Below are 23,071 nucleotides of genomic sequence, written 5' to 3' on the forward strand. Positions count from 1 at the left end.
AAAAGGCAACTTGGCTGCAGCAATGATTTGGGAGGCCAGGAGGGGAGCGATCTGTAGGGAGCAACCCAGCTATGTGGCGGGCCAGCCTGAAAGAGGAGTTGCTTGCTAGTTTAGGAAAACAGGGAAGGCAGGCAAGGACCCACAGCCCAGGTGGGGCTCGCTAGCTCGGGGAAAAGGCATTTGATTCCTCAGCTGGAGTAGGCTCAGGACAGGTGAGGGTCACATACCTCACCAAGCCCAGAAAGTATTAAAAAAGCCAGCCTACTGGGCAAAGGCTAACATAGGTTGCTTCACTCATCTTTGTCCCTTACCCTGTTCAACAATGGCATATGATCCCTGGAAGTTGTCCAGAAGTGAAAGCAGCACTTGGTTCAAAAACAGGTTTTCCAGCTGGATCAAGGTACCCAGGGAGTTTCCTGGCCAAATGGGATTGTATCCAGATCTCCTTAGTCCTAGTCTGATGTTCTAACCACATGGTCTCCAACACAGCACCCCCAGACACCCCCTTGGGTGCCCACAAAAACTAACTACCCTTCTCAAATTTTATTTTTGTTGTATCTGGGGGGTTGTCTGCTTGTTTGGTTTTTGTCTACGTTTTGTTTGTTTTGAGAAGTATAGGTGATTTGTCTGGATTTCCATGTGTGTTTCTGAATACCCTCAATTTTAATTTTAATTTTGTATTTTTTTGGTGGCCACAACAGTTTCTTAGATTGCCAAATGGGCCCTGGGGCTCACTTGATCTTATTGTACTAAGTGGCATAATCACACTTCACCTCTGTAATATTTAAAATTCCCCTCTATTGAGGCCTGGACTTTTATCTTCTTTGTAAGAGGAGTCTAGCCAGAGGGGTTACCTCCCTCTTTTTCATTGGCTCTGAATTAAGCAGATTCCAGGCTTGTCTTTTTGAAAGATAGTCTTCTGTTTTTCCCCTCTATGCCCAGAAGATGGTGCTACCATACCATGCACAAGTAACTCACTTTAATGTGCAGTACAAGCAATAAAGAAAGAGCCATTACAGATCAGGTCCCTACCTGCCAACCACTTTGCCAACCCCTTCTTTTACACCTGGGCAACCCTTGCAGCTTACACAGACTTCCCTTCTCCTCCTCACAGCTCGTCCCAAACCACCCCCTTCCCTCACAACCTGCCCCTACCCTAGGCTGGCTGCCACTCACATTGTTTGCTTGCTCCTGTGCCTGCTAGTCTCTCGTCACACTGGAGTTGCTGCCACACAAATTGCAGCATGATGACAGCCTTGTAATGTTATAATATAGTCAGATAAGCTTTTTGTGGATGACAGTCCTCTTCATCGGATGTGTGAGCATGCTTGCATAGAGTCCGCTTTTATGCTCTGGCATGCTCTTTAAAAGGCAACCTTTAAACAGCAACATTGTTAGGAGTTTAAGGTTTTAGGCCAGTATTAGGAAACCAGCTGCCCTTGAAATATTGTTGGTACTCCAACTCCTACCAACCTGAGCCAGCAGGGACAATAAACAGGGATGATGGGAACTGTAGTTGACTGTGCTTTCCTCCTGGAGGAAACACTGGGGACACAGTGCTATCTTGCAGAGGACACTTTTCTGGATGGGAGAGTGCATGATTTATTGTGCCCCAAAGCATATATTGGGGTAGGCTTCCCCCAGTCCTCTGGGGTATTTTTGGTACATTTCTTGGCAAATTTTGGTGTACATAGATGTGCCTGACCATGCCTTGTGCCCAGAGGAAGCTCTGGACTTGGCAGAATTGAACACCATTACAAAGAGGAGTCTCTCTAGGATGCAGGTGTGTATGATCTGTAGCAGCCTGAAGTGTATTTTGGGATGGGAATTCCAGTTTTTACTTTTTTATTACGATGTCACCACACATTCATGAGTGTTGCAGAAGCAGAATTTGGAATGAAGAGCATTATTGCTGGGCTTGAACATGAGCTTTCTTAAGGAAATCAAGTTGTTGAGCTTTTCTTGGGAAATCACAGGTGAAAATACCACATAAATAGGACATTGCAGGGGGCAGACTTCTGTGGGGGAGGTGGGGCTCAGAACCTCAGATATTTGAGTACTTTCATTGCTTTTCAATAATAATTGGGAGGGCAGGGCCAGATTTAGGTTTGATGAGGCCCTAAACTACTGAAGGTAACAGGGCCCTTTATATGCCCAGCTGTCCTTTGTCAACAACAAATTGTCGCTTTTTTGTGTTGAATATATGCTATGGACCTAAAAGGTATCTAAAGCCATTTACACATAACAAAATATGTATTTTATCAAAGTTCTAGATTCAGATAGGTAGCTGTGTTGGTCTGACGCAGTCAATATCAATATATATATATATATATATATATATATATATATATATATATATATTGTCCAGTAGCACCTTAGAGACCAACTAAGTTTGTTCTTGGTATAAGCTTTTGTGTGCATGCATGTATCTGAAGAAGTGTGCATGCACAAGAAAGCTTATACCAAGAACAAACTTACCGGTAGTTGGTCTCTAAGGTGCTACTGGACAATTTTTTAATTTTTTTATATATTTTATCAAAGTAGTTGTTGAACTGAAATACAATTAAGAAGAATTATCCAGTTTTTCTTTCCTTTAAATTTTTTTGGGGCCCCCAAGAGAGTGGGGCCCTAAGCTATAGCTTGTTAGCTTATATATAAATCCGGACAGCTCCCACCCCATCACATGGCTACCCCCATGGGCTCGGAGTCCCCCAGTCCTAGAGATATATGATGTGGGGGAACCCCAAAGCTGATTTTGGAGTTCAGTGTGACGTAATGAACTTTTCCGTCTTCTTCTTTTAGATTTGGAGCAAATGAGGAATTGGGAACTACGTAGTAACCAACTTCGGCATCGTTGAGAGCCTCAATTTTGTCAGCTCAGGCGCGCGCGCGCGGACACACAAACACACACGGCTCTTTGACTTGGCCCTTCCTCTTAGGGGAAGCCTTGGTGGCTGCGCGCCCCAGAGCCAGATGCGGAAAAGGCGCTAGCTGGAACGCCTTGCGCCAAGGTGGGCGTTGCTTCCTGGTTTCCGTCCTCAGGTACAGATCGGGAGAGGCGGAGTCTGCTTTTTCCTCTCCTGTGCCAAGGACCGGAGAGCGAAGGCAGGAGGGTGAGTCTCGCAGCCAGGCTGGTGCTTGGCTTTGCCCTAGACGAGGGACACTCTCACAACGCGCCGTCGCGAAGTGCCGGCCCCATATTGTGACCCTAACGCCTGCGCTCAGGAGAGTGTTTACGCGGGAGAGTGGAGCCCCCTGTCGCTTTCACACAACCCGTTCGCCCCGCAAATAATCTTCCACCCTTGGGACTCCTTCATTGATACTTGCAAGAGGCTTCGCTGAAGTTTGTATCTCCGGTGTAGTCAGTTTCGGTTCCTGTGCAATTTTGAGCACCGGATAAATGCTCCCCCTTTTTGGCACAAGGGCACAAGTCATCCGGCTTTGAGAGAGAAAGAGAAAGCGTGTGTGTGAACAGAGAGAGAAAGAGAAAGATCAGCAGGGCTTTGCCCTTCTTTCGGTCCTGGCGTCTTGTTCCCTTTCCTCTCTGCAAGGCTGCCCGTCGAGGGCTGAATGCCGCGCTGTGGCATTTGAATCGGGGCTTGCAAGCAGGGCCGGATTTAGGTTTGATGAGGCCCTAAGCTACTGAAGGTAATGGGGCACTTTATGTGTCCAGCTGTCCTTTGTCAACTACAAATTGTCGCTGGGTTTTTTGTGTTGAATATATGCTATATGGTAATTTATGGACCTAATAGGTATCTAAAGCCATTTGCACATAACAAAATATGTCTTTTATCAAAATAATAGTTGAACTGAAATACAATTAAGAAGAAGTACAGTCATACCTCATGTTACGTTTGCTTCATGTTACATTTTTTCAGGTTGCATCCCGCGGCGACCCGGAAGTACTGGAAAGGGTTACTTCTGGGTTTCGCCACTTGCGTGTGCACAGACGTGCAAAATGACATCACGCGCATGTGCAGAAGCGGCAAATCACAACCCGCGTGTGCGCAGACGCGCCGCTGCGGGTTGCATTCTTTTCATGTTGCGAACGGGCCTCCAGAACAGATCCCGTTTGCAACCAGAGGTACCACTGTATATTAATAGTGAAATACAATTAAGAAGAAGTATATTAATAGTGAAATAATTATTAAGCTATTAAGGAGTCTATGCAACACGGGGACACGGGTGGCGCTGTGGGTAAAACCTCAGCGCCTAGGACTTGCCGATCACATGGTCGGCAGTTCGAATCCCCGCGGCGGGGTGCGCTCCCGTCGTTCGGTCCCAGCGCCTGCCAACCTAGCAGTTCGAAAGCACCCCCGGGTGCAAGTAGATAAATAGGGACCGCTTACCAGCGGGAAGGTAAACGGCATTTCCGTGTGCTGCGCTGGCTCACCAGATGCGGCTTGTCACGCTGGCCACGTGACCCGGAAGTGTCTGCGGACAGCGCTGGCTCCCGGCCTCTAGAGTGAGATGAGTGCACAACCCTAGAGTCTGGCAAGACTGGCCCGTACAGGCAGGGGTACCTTTACCTTTTACCTATGCAACACAAAACACTGTTGCTGTATGTAGGTTTTATTTTATTTGTTTTTATCTTATATTTTGGAAATGTACACCCAGGTTTTTCCCCCCTTAAATTTTTTGGGGGGCCCAAGAGAGTGGGGCCCTAAGCTATAGATCAGCTTCCTCAACCTTGGCCCTTCAGATGTTTTGAGACTACAGTTCCCATCATCCCTGACCACTGGTCCTGCCAAAAACATCTGGAGGGCCGAGGTTGAGGAAGCCTGCTATAGATTGTTTAGCTTATATGTAAATACGGCACTGCTTTTAAGGCTATACTCCAGAAACAGTAGCTTGTGGGCAGGGCGCTGCTGGGTGAGGCCTCCTCCCCTGCTGCCTTGCCTGGAATCCAGGGGGATTTCCTCATATGCTTTGCCTTTGGGAAGCAATGACTTGCAGAGGAAAGAGGAAGCTGCCAGCAGATGCCCCTGAGCTCAAACAGATGAGTCCTGAGGCACCAGGACAGAGACCAGCGCTTAATGCAGTGCTCAGCTGAGATCCAGCCTCTCATTCCAGGTATGTGTGGGAGCTCCAGTCCTCTGGCTACACAGAAGGACATAGGTAGCAGTGTTCAGTGGTGGGATTTTGTCCAAGGAGGGCAGAGAAATCAGGGAAAGGGCCAAGGGGAGCCAGGAGGCAGGCTTCATCTGCATAAAACTCTCAAATCTGCCCTGATATATCAAGCTGAAGATCTCACGCAGACACCGTGGCTAGTTCTCAAGTTTCTTGAAGCATTATATTTCCAATTCCTTGCAGGAAAAAACCAAGTCAAAGAGGTGTCTGTGAGGCAGGGCCCACCACGCCACAGTGTGTTCAGGCTAGACCCACACCCCACGGATTCAGGTAGTAGGGAATATTCAGCTTAGATGTAAGAGAATCTTTAGAGCTGGGACCTATTCAACTTTTGCATGAGAGCATACGGAAATTCATGTATCTGCACACAAGACTTGTTTTAGTACCAACTGTTTTGGCAAAGGAGAGAAACAGGTAGCAGTTACTATTGTGTGGCCAGCATTTCTCAGGCAAAGCTATGAGTAGAAAAGTGTGCTAGATGGCTGGAGAGGAATGGCATGTTTGTTTGGCTTTCTAGAGCAATTTTGGGAGTGGTGTTCTTGTTTTTCTCCTCCCACTCCAGAGTTGGTCCTGAGAATAGATGTGACTCTCTCTGTCTCTCCCTCTCTCCTCTCTCTCTCACATGCACACACACACAAAATTTCCTTCCCCACTCCATTCAGTTATTAACATGTGCAAGGGTGAGTGACTGGGTTTCACCAGCAGTCTGCTTTGTCATAGTATTTTTGGCTGTCCTGTAAGCAATGTTAAAAAAATAATAATTTTCAAAAGTGTGGGGAGGAGGCAGGAGGTCTGGGCCCCAGCACAAAAGACCCAAGGCTCAGGTCCCCTAGTCCACCTCTTCACAACAGCCCTGTATGGAAGGAGCCACAGAGATGCCTTAGAAAAGAAAAGTGTATACCTACATGTAAAGCATGTTTAAAGCACTTCTCTCCCCCCCCCCCCGAATCCTGGGAAATGTAGCTATGTGAGTATTAAACTAAAGCTTGCATGATTCTTAGGGGGGTGCTTTAAATGTATGGAGCATACACAGCCTGGGAAATTGGGCCAATGTGTGTAGAAAGAAGCAGAAGCAGTGTTAGCTGTAAGGAAATGGCTGTATTGTGGGCTGGGTAAGGCTACAGAAAATACCACTACAGTTGCAGATGACATCCTTGTGAAAGGCCTGGCCTGGTCAATTCTGGCCACTTGAAACTAGTTGCTTTAGTTCCTTGTGTATTTAGGGAAGGAATGATTGCTCAGAATCTTGGGTCCTTTCTGGATGCAGGGAAAATGCACACCAGGTTTTTCCTTTAGCCTTGCAGTAGTGCTAGTCACCATCAAATGTCATCAGCATGATATATTGCCTTCCTGTGAACATGGTGGAGCATTGCTGCAAGTAATAGCCAACCATGTGCATATTTCCCCCTGTTTGTTTGTTTGTTGCCCAGGGTGTTGCTGTAGTCTAAACCACTGAGCCTCTTGGGCTTGCCAGTCGAAAGGCCGGCAGTTCAAATCCCCGCAACAGGGTGAGCTTCCGTTGCTCTGTCCCTGCTCCTGCCAACCTAGCAGTTCAAAAGCACACCAGTGCAAGTAGATAAATAGGTACCGCTGCGGTGGGAAGGTAAACGGCATTTCCGTGCACTCTGGTTTCCATCACGGTGTTCCGTTGCACCAGAAGTGGTTTAGTCATGCTGGCCACAAGACCTGGAAAGCTGTCTGTGGACAAATGCCGGCTCACTCAGCCTGAAAGCAAAATGAGCGCTGCAACCCCATAGTCGCCTCTGACTGGACTTAACTGTCCAGGGGTCCTTTACCTTTAACCTTGCTACACTTGGGCTCAGGGGACAAAAAAGGCTCTCCACCCCTCTCCTCATCAGTGGTTGTTTGCTTTGTAGGCAAGCTGAGGCAGAGCTATGGCCAGCGACAAAGAGATTCTTCGTGTGGTCAAGGACTTAAAGAGTAAGTGCACATGATTTTCTTATGCGCTTCTTCCCTTTCCTCCATGTGAGCGTATGCATACAAAACATGATTTGGGGGTCTTTCCCCTCTTCTGTTAACTATCATGTGCACCTCCAAATCTCTGGGTTCCCCAATGCTTGCAGATATCTCCCTCTTGTTTCCCGGAGGTGCTATTTTGGCTATAAACCTATTGTCCTGCCCTGCATTACAGGGCGTAGTAGGGTAGCAGGGCTGGAACATTTAATGCTTTGGAATGTGGCTTAATTGCACCCCTTTCTTTATCTAGATACCGTGACCGAGTTAAACAAAAACTACCAGGAGCAGGGACTACCGGTGACAGACGGGAGTCGGGAGCTGCAACAATTCTGTGCCCAGCTGGAGTTCCTGTTGCAGGTAAGGCACCTCTAACAGACTTGGGTTGATGATGTGATGGAAGCAGACATTGTGCGAACTGCAGCTTATGTTGGTGCACCCACAAAGTCTGCAGCATGTGACTCATGCTGCCCCGCTCTGGTGCTGCTCTTCCCACGAACCTTTTCTGCATCCTGTAGCAAAGTGCGGGTGATCCTCGAGGTTGTGTCATCTTAAGCTGCGTGATAAATATCCGAGAGGGCAGGTTTTTTGTTCATTTCTATTTTTTCTGTGCTGCAACTGCAGCCCCTTAATCCATATGCAAAGGGCCCACCTTAGTTAGCTATTATTGTTCTTTCAAAAGCAAATGTCTGCCCTGCCCACACAGTGCAGTCACAATGCTCGGAGCAGCTTACAAGAAGGTCAGAGCACAAGGCAAGCCCTGCTGGATCAAGGCAAAGGTCCATCCAGTCCAGCAACTTCTTCTGACCATAGGCAACCTGATGCCTATGGAAAACCTGCAGGCGCGACCAGTACGCAGCAGCAGTCACCCTGCTTGCAATTCCCAGCAGCTGGTATTCAGAGGCAAGTCAACAAGTTAAAGCAGTAAAACATCCACATGAACAACCCTGGACCCTAAGATCTTGGGAGGCTTGAGAGTGTGATGGGTGGCTACTGTGAAAAGGGCCTTTTTGGTGGATGCCCCTCCCTAGAGAGACTGGTCTTGAGCCTATCTTAGCCTCTTTCCAGTGGCAGGTGAAGACTTCTTCATTTTCTCAGGCTTCTTGGATCCATACATTTTTATCCATGGAACCTTGCAGTGGTGTTGCTGTGTATCCTCGTCTGTTGTTTTACTGGTGGCAACTGAAACATCTGTGTAACTTCTTGTTGCTTGATTGGTGTTGCATTTTAATAGGGTTTTTTAAAAATATACAGTGGTATCTTGGTTCTCAAACTTAATCCATTCTGGCAGTCTGTTCCAAAACCAAAGTGTTCCAAAACCAAGGTGCGCTTTCCCATAGAAAGTAATGCAAAATGAATTAATCCATTCCAGACTTTTAAAAACAACCCATAAAACAGCAATTTAACATGCATTTTGCTATCTAATGAAACAATTGATCCATAAAATGAAAGCAATAAACAATGGACTGCAATCACACAATCAATCAGTAGCTGAACTGGGGTCCACACAGTCACAAAAACACAAAAAGAGCCATAAAAACACAAATAAGAGAAGAAGAAGACTTTGGATTTGATATCCCGCTTTATCACTACCCGAAGGAGTCTCAAAGTGGCTAACATTCTCCTTTCCCTTTCTTCCCCACAACAAACACTCTGTGGGGCTGAGAGACTTCAAAGAAGTGTGACTAGCCCAAGGTCACCCAGCAGCTGCATGTGGAGGAGCGGAGACAAGAACCCGGTTCACCAGATTACGAGTCTATCGCTCTTAACCACTACACCATACTGGCAGACCTCAGCATAACATTCAAAATGGAAGTGTGGCACTCAAAACAGAAGTGTAGCACTCAAAACTGAGCACGTTCAGCTCCTGATAAAAGTTCGCAACCTGGAAGACTTACTTCCGGGTTTGCAGTGTTTGGGTTCCAGGTTGTTTGAGTACCAAGGCATTTGAGAACCAAGGTACCAAGGTACCAATATAATTTTATTAAGTTTTCTGTTTTACAATTTAAATTTCTCATTTTACATCCTTAAGATATTGGTGACTTCCCTTCTTTTCTTTCCATGGTTCATTTTATATATCATAAATCCCTGCATATTTTACAAAAAATATACAGTGGTACCTCGGGTTACAGACGCTTCAGGTTACAGACTCCACTAACCCAGAAATAGTACCTCGGGCTAAGAACTTTGCTTCAGGATGAGAACAGAAATTGTGCGGTGGCAGCACAGCGGCAGCGGGTGGCCCCATTAGCTAAGGTTAAGAACAGTTTCAGGGTAAGAACGGACCTCCAGAACGAATTAAGTTCTTAACCCGAGGTACCACTGTATACCATTCAGTATTTCATTATCGCATCCATCAAAACTTGTTTACACTGTTGAATGTATCTTAATGCTGCCAACGTTTTCAGTGTGTTGCGTTTTTAATTGTTGGGTGTGGGATACAAATAATGCAGATGAGTAAATAAAAATTAACAATGCCATTATCGTTCCTCCCTCCCCGCCTCTGCTTGGTTATTATAGTATGATCTGAAAGAAAAGAGAAACCTCTTTGGGCAAAGGAAAGATTACTGGGACTTCCTGAGCCGAGTTCTGACCAGGCTGCACAGTGGTGTGCATGCAGGGGTGCAACATGTCACCTCCCTCGACAAAGTAAGATTGGCTGATGCTATTAATAGTATCGCCACTATTATTTATTCAATTTCTTACTCATCCTTCACTATGTGGTCCCAGGGCAGGTTACAACCAATTTAAAATACAATGCGAAAAACAGTTAAAACAGTCCAGAGAATAGGGTGGAACCTCAAATTTGCAACTTGCGTTGTCAAAGGCCAGAGCTGCACCTTCAGTGTATGACAAAAACTACACAATAAATGTTCAAGATGCATCCTTGTGGGGATAAATTTCCACAACTTGTGAGCGTTGGGGGCAGGAATGGGTACATGTGAAGAATTGGGGAAAGAGAAAGGGGGACATGGGCATAGCCAGGGGGGCAACTGCCCCCCCCCCGATCAAGTAAATAAAGAAAAATACTTAACAAACCAACCAATTGCATCACAGGTAACTTGGTTCTGTCCCCCTAACATAAAGCCTGCCCCCCCAGCTACGCCCATGTCTCCCTTTCTCCTTCCCCAGTTCTTCACATGTACCCATTCCTGCCCTCAAAATAAATCCTGGCTACGCTCCCCACCCAGAGGTATGATGTGATGGCACTGTCTCTTCTCAACAGGGTCTGCCTGAGGCAGTGCTTTTCATTCGAAGGAGATCCTGCAGAGCAGGGATCAGGAATCAGGGAGATGCTGCACATCATTTGTTCTAGTGATCAAAAGGATGCTCATATTAACAAGGGCAAACAGCCCTTAGGGGTTATTTGATAAGGAAGTCTCCCCCAAATCTGGTGCCTTGGGCTGGGTGTGCCTGATGAGAGTTGTAGTGCAAAACATTTGGAGGGCACCAGGTTGGGGAAGACTCGGGTGTGCCTTACATCTGGGCTATTCACATATTCTTTCACACCTTACTGTGCTGTATGAAAAAATAATTTAAGAATACAGCACTGTTTTTCAATGTTCAGAGCCATACACCCATAACAGGATAGCTCAGCTGATACTGGGATAGCTCAGTTGGCAGAGCATTAGACTCTTAATCACAGAGTCATGGGTCTGAGCCCCACACTGGGCAAAAGAGTCTTGCATTTCAGGGGGCTAGATTGAATGGCCCTTGCCGTCCCTTCCAACTCTACAGCTCTGTGATTCTATGATTCTCTATTTGTTATCTACAGTTAAGCCCATGGACATGTATTTCTTAGTGAGCTGTTTTTAATGAACCACTAAGGATTGCATAGCAGCATAGATATTAGTATAAACAGTATATAAAAGAACTGCTGAATAATCACAGGGAAATCATGCCATATTTTGAGGGCCGGCCCTAGCATTGGGCATAGTGTGGTGACTGCCTCAGGCAGCAAATGCAGAGGGGCAGTGGGCATAGCCCTTTGGTTGTTCCTCTTGAACCCCAAACCCAGAATTTATGCCAGGCCAGATGGGGTAGAGATGGTGTCAATAAAGAATCACCTAATGAATAGGGCAACTCTTGAAGGCTTTCCCACCTTTGAATGTGAATCTGTTTTCCTTGGTAGCTGAAAACAGCCGTGGGGAAGGGCCGTGCTTTTATTCGTTATTGCCTGGTCCATCGGCAGCTGGCGGAGACCTTGCAGCTTTGTTTCATGGAGCCAGAAGTCATCAGGTAAGAGCTTGAAGGTGAAAGTGGCATGGCAGTGGGAGAGGAAGCTTTGCGATGCAGGAAAACAAGGTTGCACACTATCCTCATAGTGCAAAAGAAAAGGGCAAAATGATGGGGAAGTTGGGATAGCACAGGGATCTCCAAGGTGACAATTGTGGGCACCAGAGTGCCCTGAGATACACACACACACTCCTGGTAGCTGCCAAGGCTCTCTGTCCCTCCCAGTTTTTTATTCTCCAAAATAGTAAGACTTCTATGGCTTAGAGAAAGTTGGCAGGTGGTGGATGTTATTATTTTCCATTCATTCATTCATTTAAGGATTTATAAACCACCTCCCAATAAATGTTTCTGAAACAGCATGCAACATATCTTAGTAAAAATGGAATATATGCAGTGGTACCTCGGGTTACATACGCTTCAGGTTACAGACTCTGCTAACCCAAAAATAGTACCACAGGTTAAGAACTTTGCTTCAGGATGAGAACAGAAATTGTGCTTCGTCAGTGCGGCGGCAGCAGGAGACCCCATTAGCTAATGTGGTGCTTCAGGTTAAGAACAGTTTCAGGTTAAGAACGGACCTCCGGAACGAATTAAGTACTTAACCCGAGGTACCACTGTAAAACATTTTTTTTAAAAAAACTTTAAGATAACTGCATTACAAAATTATGTATGCATTTATATGGGCCAGCTGCTTTTCTATCTCTGCGTTATTTGTTTTGAGGTTCATCTAGGTATTTTTCCCATTGTTGCTGCCGTCGCTTAGTTTGGGGTGGGGGGAGGTTTGAGCATCGCCAGTTTTCCTCTGTGAGATGAGCATTTTGTGGCACCCAGGACTTTTTCTTAGATTTCCAAATGTGCACCTGGGCCCCAAAAGGTTAGAGTCCCCCAACACAATGAGTTTGTTTAAAGTCTCTGCTATGTATGTATGTATGTATGTATGGTTTGCTCTTTGCAGTGAGTGGTACTACGCACGCAGCCCTTTCTTGGATCGAAAGCTGTGGACGGACATCTTGGGCTTCCTCTATGAGCTGGATGGCATGGCCTTTCACCTGGCCCTGCGCAGAGGAGACCTGGATGCTGCATGGCCCGTGGTCTCTGAGTGAGTAGCAGGCACTGCATATTTTCCATGGATGCAGATACAGCCTCCCCACTCTGAGCTTTCTGAGTAAGGCAGTCAAAGGAAGCGGGCGAGGGGAGGGGCTTTGTTGCATGTTTTCACCAGCAGAAGGTGCTCTTCCCTCCTCAAAAGTTTTCACACCAGAGCATTTGGTTCAGGTCTTGTTCTGCTACTGCTAAGCTTCTGTTATTTTGCAGGCGGCTTCACAGCATAAAGCCACGGAAGTGGTAAACCTCGTAGAAACAGAAAAAAGTACTGAGATGCAAGCTCTGCACTAACAGAATCAGTTCAGCAAACTAAAACAGTGAATACAGCCATACAAATGCTAAAAATAACAAAACAATTTCATAAATTTGGCCTTCCATAAATGACTGGGCTACACCTCCGGGAAAGGCTTCCTAAACAAAAATGTCTTCATTTATGCACCTAAATATCATCATGGGAGACACCTTCTGATTTCGGCTAGTAATTGATCCCAGAGAGCTGGAGCTGCCAAAAGCCCACTTTCTAGTACAGGCTAAGTGTATCTCTGGATGCTAATACTGATATCATCAGCATCCTTGCAAATCCGCTGCTTTGATCTCTTCCAGGGTTTTGCCACGATGTTCCAACCCAGCTGCTATGCACTCCCAGCAGAAGGAAGCATCCTCTGAGGTACATATTCCCCACTTCCTTGCCTATCCCATTGCAAAATACTTCCTGCCCTAAGACCCCAGCAATGATTTTGGATCACTGGTGTACCTTGAGAGCTTTTCATTTCCCTGTCATGAAAATGGATCTAGAACCTGCAACCCCTTCCCAGCCCAAACACAGGAGGGCTGTGGTGGTCACTCGTTCCCCATTCCTGGTTTAGGAAAACGTGTCTTGGTGGTGGCATGGGCTGTAGCCAATCAACACTCTCCACAGCTGGCTTTTCCTCACCTCAGATGTGCAGAGCCAGTTTTGTGGAGCTCACACTAAGAGAGGAAAGGGTACATTTGTATTAAACACTCTGGGGGCACTTCAAAACCTGTCCTCATTACTTTACAAATGTTGTGTCTGTCTTTATCTTACCTCGCATTAAAAAGGGAGGGGGCTCCTAACTTGGCAAACCTTAGATTGTTGTTCAGCCTCTTGTTCACTTTTTTCATTCACAGTAGTTTAGAGGCCTTTATTCCTGGCTGTGAACCAACTTTTGAATCTAGCACCCATTGATAATACTCTTAATTTCTTAGGATCCAGCCTTATCCCATCACTCTGTACCAAACAATTTATGTGTTTGTTGACCATAGGTTGGGAACTCAAACAGAGACTGCGGGAACCACCAAGGGGCCACCAAAGTTCATGAGAGCTCGCCAAGAACCACTAGTGACCAACATGCTGTTGAGCCAGAGCTTTGAATCTAGTAGTTTAGAGGCCTTTATTCCTGGCTGTGAACCAACTTTTGAATCTAGCACCCATTGATAATACTCTAATTTCTTAGGATCCAGCCTTATCCCATCACTCTGTACCAAACAATTTATGTGTTTGTTGACCATAGGTTGGGAACTTATGTGTTTGTTGACCATAGGTTGGGAACTCAAACAGAGACTGCGGGAACCACCAAGGGGCCACCAAAGTTCATGAGAGCTCGCCAAGAACCACTAGTGACCAACATGCTGTTGAGCCAACTGTTGATGATCGACTCAGTACTGGGCTGGAAAACTCCATGGAGAAATGGGTTGGGATCTGGAGAAGCAGGAAGAACAGTCTGCTGCAGATGGGTGCTCTCTTGAAGCTGAGTCATTTTATGGAAGCGGATCCAGCTGCTGGCAAGGAGGTGCAGAAGGGAAATGGTGAGCTGCAGACCCAAGTGGAGAAGCTGAGCAAGGAGCAGCCAGGAAGCATCTCTTCCATCGAGGAACGATGTTCCCTGCTTCATCTCTCAGATCACTGCCTGTGTGGAAAGATGGAGAGGCCACCTACTGAAGGTGACACCAGGTGGAAGCAGGACTTCAAAACACTGATGTGGGAGCTTGCTGCTTTGCGGCAAAAGTTGGCCCAGCAGCAAGAGGAGAATGCATCTCTGAGACTAGCCCTTTTGGAGGAAAACCAACTTCTGAAAGAGGAGCGGGCAAAACATGAGCAGCAACACAAGGAGAAGATGGATGAGCAGGAAAAACAGCAGCAGGAGTTGGCCAAAACCATCAAGGCCCTCAGGGAGGCAGAGGACAAGGTTGCCAACCTGACTGGCGAATGCCAGGAGGCCTGGTCCAAGAGAGATGCCACTGAGAGGTCTCTAGAGGAGGCAGAGCAAAGGCTGATTTCTCTGGAGGCAGAGAGGAGGAAGCACTTGGCAGACATTGAGGCCCAAGAGTTGAGGCGCCAGCAGCTGGTCTCTCGGTGTCAGGTCCTGCAGGAGAAGCTGAAGGCGTGCGAAGAGAGCTTGGAGAAGTGGGAAGCCCAAGCGGTAGCTCTGAAAAGCCAAGGTGGCCAGCTGGGAATGAATGAGGAGCAGCCAAAAGGCATGAGCTGCAGGCCAGCAGAAAGGGAAGAACATCCAGCCATGTTGGAATGGGGTCCTCTAAGGGGGAAATTGGAGAGGAGCCTTGCTGAGATACAGGTACTAGAGAGGGAGAAGGAGACTCTTATGGAAACTCTGGTGTCCCAGGAGAAAAGTCTGGTTTTTTCAAAACTAGAGGTTCAGGACCTTCAGAAGGAGCTGTCGGCATGTCAGGAGCATGTTGCCACTCTCCGGACATCTCTGGAGGAGCAAGTGAAGGTCCTAAGGGTCAAGGAAGAAGCAGCTCAGGGTTTGCAAAGAGAGTTGAATAGCCAGTTGGCCCAGCTACAGGACGCCCTGGAGAAAAACACTACCCTGGAGGCTCATTTAGAGGAAGCGGCCAGCAAGAAGTCTCAGCTGGAAGCTCAAGCTGTTGAGGAGCAGGCCAGGCATGAAAGGACTTTGCAGGAACTAGGGAACCAGCTGGGAACTTTTGAAAAGGAGGTGGCCACACTGCAAGAGGAGAGGCAGCAGCTGCGGGCCACCTTGCAGCAAGCCCTCAAAGAAAGAGAGGCCTTGGCAATGCAAGCTGAGAGCATGGCTTCTGCTCTGGACGGACGGACACAGGAGGCTACACAGCTTCGGAAAGAGCTGGAGGAGCTCAAGGCCACCAGCAAAGCACAACAGATATCCTTGCAGGAGACAAATGAAGTAGTGGCCTCAGCCCTCAGGGAAGAGTGCCTGCAGCTGAGAAATCAACTGGAACAACTGGAACAGGAGAAGATGTGGGCCACAAACATGGTGGAGCAGCTGAGTGAAGACTTGGAGCAGGGCTGGGAATGGACCAGGGAGGAAGGTGCTCTAGAGAACACAGAGTTTCTTCGGGTTGATGGGCTGCAAGATGCGGCAAGTCCTGTCAAGAAAGGGGCCGGTGCTAAGCCTAGTGCAGAAGCCCGTGGGAAGGTAAGGGACTCATGTTCCATGTACAATGTGAAGATACATGATAGTTGAGAAACGGTGTGCTACTGATCCTGACCATATGGAGGCACTGCCTGCAACTGGCATCCCTCTTCTCCAGTGAGAGAAAGTCTGCGGAAGGGGTAGCCAATGTGGTGGCCTCCAGAAGTTGTTGGACTCCAACTCCCATCAGCCCTAGCCAGTGTAGCCAGTGGCCAGGGATGCTGGAAGTTGGAGTCCAACCACATATGGTGGGCACCATGTTGACTAGCTCACATGTATGGCAAGTCAAAATAACTATGAAGTTTGAGTTTTATATGTCAGGTGCTGAACTCTTAAATTTGGGGTGAATCTAGAGTTTCATCTAGGACTCAGATTTTAGGCAATCCTCAAATTTATGTGACAAAACTTGAATTTCAATACTCAAATCTGGAAATTGAAACTAAACATTTGGTCTCTAAAAACCAATCCCCTAATTCTGATTTATTTTTTCAAAAATAAAATCAAACCGTTAACTTAAAAGCTACATTTTTCTGTAGCATTATTTCAAGGGGGGGGGGGGACACTGGAGACAGGAACAAACAGTGTGTGTATCAGAAAAAAGTAAAACCATTTTTTCTATGCAAAGTCCTGGTGTGCTGGTGAAGCTCCAGGCCAGAAAGTATTGTGAGCAAAAATATAGGCTCATTTAGAGTGCTGGGCAAAAAAAGCAGCTAAGTATGTTCTGGTGTTTAGCAGTCCATTACCAATGGCATTTTCTGAAGGAGTGCTGCCCCAGCAACTTCATTTTGCAGATGCTGCTACAGCCTTGAAAACGCAGCAGTCGAATTTGAAGCCTTGGCAATACCCCCACAGTTGCATGCTCCTGGGTCTGTGTGATCTCTCTAACTGGGACCCACTGATTTTCTATTGTGCTCCCCCCCCCTTTACCTGATTCCCCTCAGTGTCTAACTCACCATCTGAAGAAAATGACGGCTGATGTGCAGCAAGCAAAGCAAATGTTTGCTGCCAAGGAACAAACGATGATGCAGCTGATGGAGCAGCTGAGCCGGTGAGAGCATGAGCCTATTTCATTGGATGGTAGGTTTAAGGGAAGGGCTGTAGCTCAGGGAGAGAGCAGGTGCTTTGCACGGAGAAGAGTTCATATCCCATCTCCGGTAGGACTAGGAAGACCGCTGCCTCAAACCCTGCAGAACTGCTACCGGTCACTGTACTGAGATAGATGGACCATTGGTTTGACTTGGTGTAAGTCAGTTTCCTGTGCTCCTATAAAGCAGAGATAGGGAACTAGATCTGGCCAATCACCTGTCAATCACCTGATGTCATAAAATGTCAGGTGATTCAGCTGCAAAGAAAGAATTGTGAGTGCCCTTCAGGTGCTCCAGGTCCTGTGTTAAGGAAATGCTGAAGAAATCATATATTACTCCAGGATTCTTTGAAACAGGCCATTGCAATTAAAGTGGTTCGAAACAACAGATGTTCACAGTGTGTATGTATTCAGTAGTTTCCTTTCCTCCTGCTTAGGTCTCAGCAGGAAAAAGAACAGTTGCTGCTTTTGCTGGAGAAAAGCCGACAGGAATCGGAGGAGAAGGAGAAGAGGTACAAAGGGGAGCTGTCAGAACAGGGGGAGACCATTTGCAACATGAAAGGAAAACTGCTGGAGTTACTACGGTGAGTAAACTGAGTCCATGAGGAGCAGAGGAGAAGGGAGCCGCACTCCCTTCATGCTGCTGTCTTTGGAAATGCAGACTAGGGGACTGGGGTGGGGGGATGCCACAAAGATCAAAACACACTAGATATGCTAGAGACCAGCCAGAGTCTCATCTTCCCAGCTGGAATCCTCAGCTGCATAGCAGTGATAAAGAGCAACACACATATAAGCACCACAGAATAGCAATACAAAGCATAGTATTCAGTTCATTAAGATCAATACAACTGCAATCTTATGTATAGGTTCCTGGGAGTGAGCTGCATTGGTACTTACTTCAAACTGCATAGGGTCAGCTTGTAAAACACATTGAGTGCATTTCTTGAATTGACAACGGGCTACAAGAGATGATCTATAATTCTTTAAAGGCTCCATCTTTTGTCATGGGCTGGTGGCGGTCATTAGCTGCCTATAGAGCTAGAAAAAGTAAATTTCTCTGTCCTCCGTTTTCTTCTTCAGGGAAAAAGATGCCCTGTGGCAAAAGACAGAAGGCATTGCCTCCACAACAGTATCTCCAGCTCCTCAGAACCCAGGGGTGTGTGTTCAGTGCAAAAAGGATTTCAGGCTCATGTCGCGCCGATACCAGTGCAGGTAACGTCTGTCCTATTATTGTTGTTGTTATTATTAATTAAATTTATATTCTGCCCATCATCCAAAGATCACAGGGCAGTTCATAACATAAAAATACAAAATGAGAACACAAAATACATGATAAGAACAAGAACAAACCAATAGCCCCTCTCCCACAAACAGATTTAAATTGACATAGGCTGTTTAATTAGCCAAAGGCCGGGGAGAAGAGGTGTATTTTTGCCTGGTTCAATGTAATGAAGGCGCCAGGCGAGCCTTCTCAGGGAGAACATTCTACAAATGGGGAGCCACTGCATAAAAGAAATAACTTGTGTTCAGTGAGGAGGACCAAGTGTGCAGGGCCGGATTTAGGTTTGATGAGGCCCTAAGCTACTGAAGGTAATGGGGCCCTTTATATGTCCAGCTGTACTTTGTCAACAACAAATTGTCACTGTTTTTTGTGTTGAATATATGCTACATGGTAATTTATGGACCTAATAGGCAACTAAAGCCATTTGCCACTGTTGCTGTATGTAGGTTTTATTTTTTATTTTTATCTTATGTTCTGGAAATGTACATCAAGTTGTTTTTTTCCTTAAAAAAATTTGGGAGCCCCAAGAGAGTGGGGCCTTAAGCTATAACTTGTTTAGCTTATACATAAATCCAGCACTGCAAGTGTGTCAAGAGTAAACAGAACTTTAGCCAGGAATTATGCTTTTTCCTCCCCCTGTTCTGTTTTTCTGCCCTACTGGATCCCACAGCATGTGGGAAAAGGGGGCTGAACCAGAGAATGGCCCTCCCCAGTGAAGAATACCCCTGCAGATGGGTACAGATGGGTCTCTTTGGTCTAGGTGAGAATGTGACACCATCAAGTGACAGAACATCCCAGTGTGTCCTTTTGCATGCGGGGACCTCTGGAGAGAGCTGACGTATATCTCCGTTGGTAATATTAGATAAGTTATGCATATCATTGAAGGACACTCAGATGCAAAAAGGGCTGATCATTTTTTGAGATTTAGGCACCATTCTTCTGTTACTACAGCCTCAATTTGCATTAGCTTTTTAGTCAGCTGCACCACAGCTCATATTCAGTTTCTGATCAACTCGGACTTTTCACCTGAAACAAGTGAACAAGCACATCATAAATTAAGTGGCAATACCCTAAAACCACACTCTCATATCCTCTCCATCTCAAAAGCCTCTTTTTGTATCTTTTTCCTTGTACCATCATCCCATAGTGTGAGAAAGCTAGCTGTTAACAATTTCAGGTGCCCAGGCTGTGTCTCACATGATGTTTCCCATTTCTCGTCAGTTCTTTCCATGCTCACTTGTTTGTAAAAACCACAATGTCTTGTTTTGGATCACGACTTCTCCTTTCTACAGCTGCTGTTTACTAATGAAGGGTCTCCAGCTCCCTAGCAGTAGAAGAGGGGTGATGCAGTGGCAGGGCCTAACTTGATGGGACACACATCCCCAATCAGATCTATCATCTCCCTACTTTTTAAATCTCCTGCCCTTGCCTTTAAAAACTTGTATAAACTCTTTGTTTACAGGGCAGCTAGATGCTCTGAAAGTTCAGTGCTGGTGACATGCCAGCCACCTGCCATCTTATTGTGTCTAGAGGCATCTATAGACAGGCCCTGTCAATGATCCAAGAGGACCAGGCCACTTCCAGCTTTTGAGACCCCTAGTCATAATGCGTGTAGTGCATTATCATGACTATTCAGAGCAGGTCTGGATTTTTAGCCCTGCCCTTTATGTCAGGTTGTTACAGTTTGGCGATGGAACTGGATAGTGAACTTTAAATAACAGCTTTGGTCTGCTTGCCAAAATTGATCAGGCCTGAAATGCACAGCAATAGGATGCTTTCTTCGGAAAAAGGAATGCAAGGATATAAAGATAAACAACCAGACCAAAACCTGAGGTCTTCCTTTGCAAGGGAATATATGGACAAAGAACCAGACCAAAAATGAAAGTCCAAAACTTTGTTGCCTAACAAAATGTTACACAGCTTTGGATGTTCTCACCCTTGTGAAGAAAAACACTGAAAAGGAGAAATAGAGATTAAAGCGAAGGAATTACTCAACCTAGCACACTAACCCTAATACACACGCAAACACACACACACACACACACACACACACACACACACACACACACCAAGGAGTGAGGAAGTACATACAGAAAAGAGTGTCCTGGCAAAGGAGCCTGATAAAATTAGGAAAAATAAGTAAGGTGGGAGAAAGAAGTGCCATGGTCACATCTTGCCAGAGGCGGAGCAAGGTGTGTACGGTGGGTACAGCGTGCTCCAAGTGCCATCTTAACGGGGGTGACATTCAGGCCCTGCCCCCCACGACTCCCAAGCCTACAGCGAGCCGGGGAAAGGGGGGAGCTGCAAAGTGGCAGGCAAGGCAAGCCTACCTGCTAGCCATCGGCTGTGCGCGGCTTTGCAGCTCCAGCTCTCTCAGAGCTACAACCACAAGCAGAGGACCCCACCGCCGTCCATACGGCACTCAAGCATCGCTGTCAGCAAACCGCCTGCTGGTGCATGTGCAGCACGTAGTGGTGCCGTGCATGCACCGTACATATGACGCATGCGCATGTGCTGTACATACGGTGCATGCACCACCAGGTGGTTTGCCGCCGCCCCGCCCCCCTGCACCGGGTGCCAGTTAGCCTTCCTTTGTCCCTACATCTTGCCTTTTGAAATCTCTGTTGTGCAATTATTTTCCAAATTTGCAATCCTCTTTGTGAATTGGTGTCTTCTCCAAATTGGCATTAAGAGGGATCTGTTTTTATAGTCACATAGCCTGACGAACAAAAGTTCTTTCCCATAGAATCCATAAAGCCAACTGACTTGTGAAAACAGCATTCTTCTCTGTCAAGATCCAGATTTAACTTGTCTTGAAATTGTTCTCTCCACATACATGGGAATGTCCTCCATTTGCATAGGCCCACAGCTTCTGCATTTTAAAAGTAGCAGAATGCAGATTGCTTGCATCACAGTTCACACGCACAGCAAATCTTCTTTGCTTCTTAGCCCTCTGTAAGGGAAATCTCTCTCATGCAGACACACACAGAAAGGTAACTGTTCCATTCTGGTTGCCCTGTTGTCACTAGGGCTAGAACTATTTCTTATCAAATGTTGCTCTTTAAAGCTCACGACTTAAATTTTCAGTCCAACTGGGTTAAAAACACTGCTTACCTAATTTCAAAAATAAAAGGACAGAACAGAATTTGAGAGATATGATACATATTTTTAAGAAGCATTATATAAAGCATAAGCATACATGTCGTTAATAAACATTAACAAAGTGGTTTCCTGTGCGCACTCTCTCATTCGCTTTCTCAGGTTGTGTCGGAGCATGGTGTGTCATGCCTGCTCGGTGAGCAGCGGGCACAAGGAGCGCTGCTGCCTTCCCTGCTACCAGAAGAGAAATGGCCAAGGCACCTGACCAGACTCAGAGGGCTCAGCAAGGCAGCCCATTCCACCCAGTGGTACAGACACTGCAAGTCCAGAAAATGGCTCCCTCCCTGAGTGTCATGTGGGAATGGATGTGACTTCTGTTTGGGAATGGATGTGACTTCTGTTTGGGCATTGGTTGCAGGCTCCTCCAAATGAAGAGGAGCATATGGTGGCAGTCAGGGACATTGTAATGATAAACGGCTTAGAAATTAAATTTGTATCAGGGATGACTCTAAATATTCAACGGGTTCCAGTGGTGTAGGTGCATCTCTCATTCTTTCCAGATCCAACACTATTAGTTAGAAGTCTGTTTTTATCTGGCGTTTCTGTGAGGCATGCAGCCAGGCACTCAGTTCAGCCATTTGCCTTCAGCCCCCGCAGCTGAATATTTCCCAAACTTCTCCTTTGTTGACCCAACAAACAGTTGCTGTGGTTGGTTGGAGGTGCTGGGGACAGCAAGCACATGAACCATGGATAAGGGCATTGTCCCAATGAACTGAGTCCATCGTTAAAGTTGAGCATATGGAAGCTGGCAAACATGGGATCTGAAAGTGAGCGACTTCATGAGCAGTTGCCCTGTTCTCTCTCAGCAGCATCACAGAAGGAGAAATTTTGTGGGATAATGCTGCGGCTACGCCGAATTCCCAAGCTAGTCCAGGGAAGCATTTTGCTTCCTACTATACTGTTTCCTACTGCAGGTGGTGGGAACTCCTGAGGTAGCTGGGAAGATCAGGAAGAATTATGGGAGGGGAGGAGTCCCCATCGCCACCATGGATGGCAGGTGTCATGTCCCCAGTTCACTGTACTTTATTTTTACTCTGAAGATCACTATTGGAAACTGGAATCCATAATTGAATCATGTAATTGCTGTGGAAGAAATGATTATTTATGGGGTGGAGCATTCAGAAATTAAATTTTAAAGAAAATCATCTGGGTGGTTTTTGTGTTAGTTCTTTTCCTTCCTTTTTTGTGCAATAAAACATATTTTGTAGTGTTATGTTTCTCTATAATAGCAAAGGAATCCATAACAACAACAAAAATGTCAATATGTGTCAGCTGCTGCAGAAACAGTGACATTAAAATGTAGTCTTTCTCTCTCCCCATGCCTTACTTTAGCAAACAAGGTGGCTGGGGGAAGAAGCTGGTGGATCAAGCTACCTGTGGCATTTGAAATGCACTATTATATTCTCTATGTGAATGTCAGGAGGGATGTGGGTGGCGCTGTGGTTTAAACCACTGTGCCGCTTGGGCTTGCCGATTGGAAGGTCAGCGGTTCGAATCCCCACGATGGGGTGAGCTCCTGTTGTTCGATCCCAGCTCCTGCCAACCTAGCAATTTGAAAGCACGCAGTGCAAGTAGATAAATAGGTACCACTCCAGCGGGAAGGTAAATGTTGTTTCTGTGCGCTGCTCTGGTTTTGCCAGAAGCGGCCTCTGTCATGCTGGCCACAAG

The 23,071-nt window shown here is 46.4% G+C and overlaps 1 protein-coding gene across 2 annotated transcripts; it reads left to right on the top strand.

Moving 5' to 3' along the window:
- The first annotated feature begins 2,803 nt into the window (after nucleotides 1-2,803).
- On the top strand, nucleotides 2,804-22,548 carry RUFY4 (RUN and FYVE domain containing 4). 2 transcript variants are annotated; one of them, XM_083584738.1, is made up of 12 exons: nucleotides 2,804-3,113; nucleotides 7,008-7,071; nucleotides 7,358-7,464; nucleotides 9,625-9,753; nucleotides 11,237-11,343; nucleotides 12,296-12,439; nucleotides 13,048-13,111; nucleotides 14,007-15,881; nucleotides 16,820-16,926; nucleotides 17,400-17,546; nucleotides 18,043-18,174; nucleotides 21,506-22,548. In XM_083584738.1, the coding sequence occupies exons 2-12, from the start codon at nucleotides 7,026-7,028 to the stop codon at nucleotides 21,606-21,608; spliced, it is 2,961 nt and encodes a 986-aa protein (XP_083440864.1). In that variant the 5' UTR covers nucleotides 2,804-3,113; nucleotides 7,008-7,025; the 3' UTR covers nucleotides 21,609-22,548. The 2 variants fall into 2 exon arrangements, with proteins under 2 accessions (XP_083440864.1, XP_083440865.1); XM_083584739.1 differs by lacking the exon at nucleotides 2,804-3,113 and adding an exon at nucleotides 3,160-3,648.
- Nucleotides 22,549-23,071: the final 523 nt, after the last annotated feature.

Source organism: Podarcis filfolensis, assembly GCF_964270895.1.
Source record: "Podarcis filfolensis genome assembly, chromosome: 1".
Classification (NCBI taxonomy): domain Eukaryota; kingdom Metazoa; phylum Chordata; class Lepidosauria; order Squamata; family Lacertidae; genus Podarcis; species Podarcis filfolensis.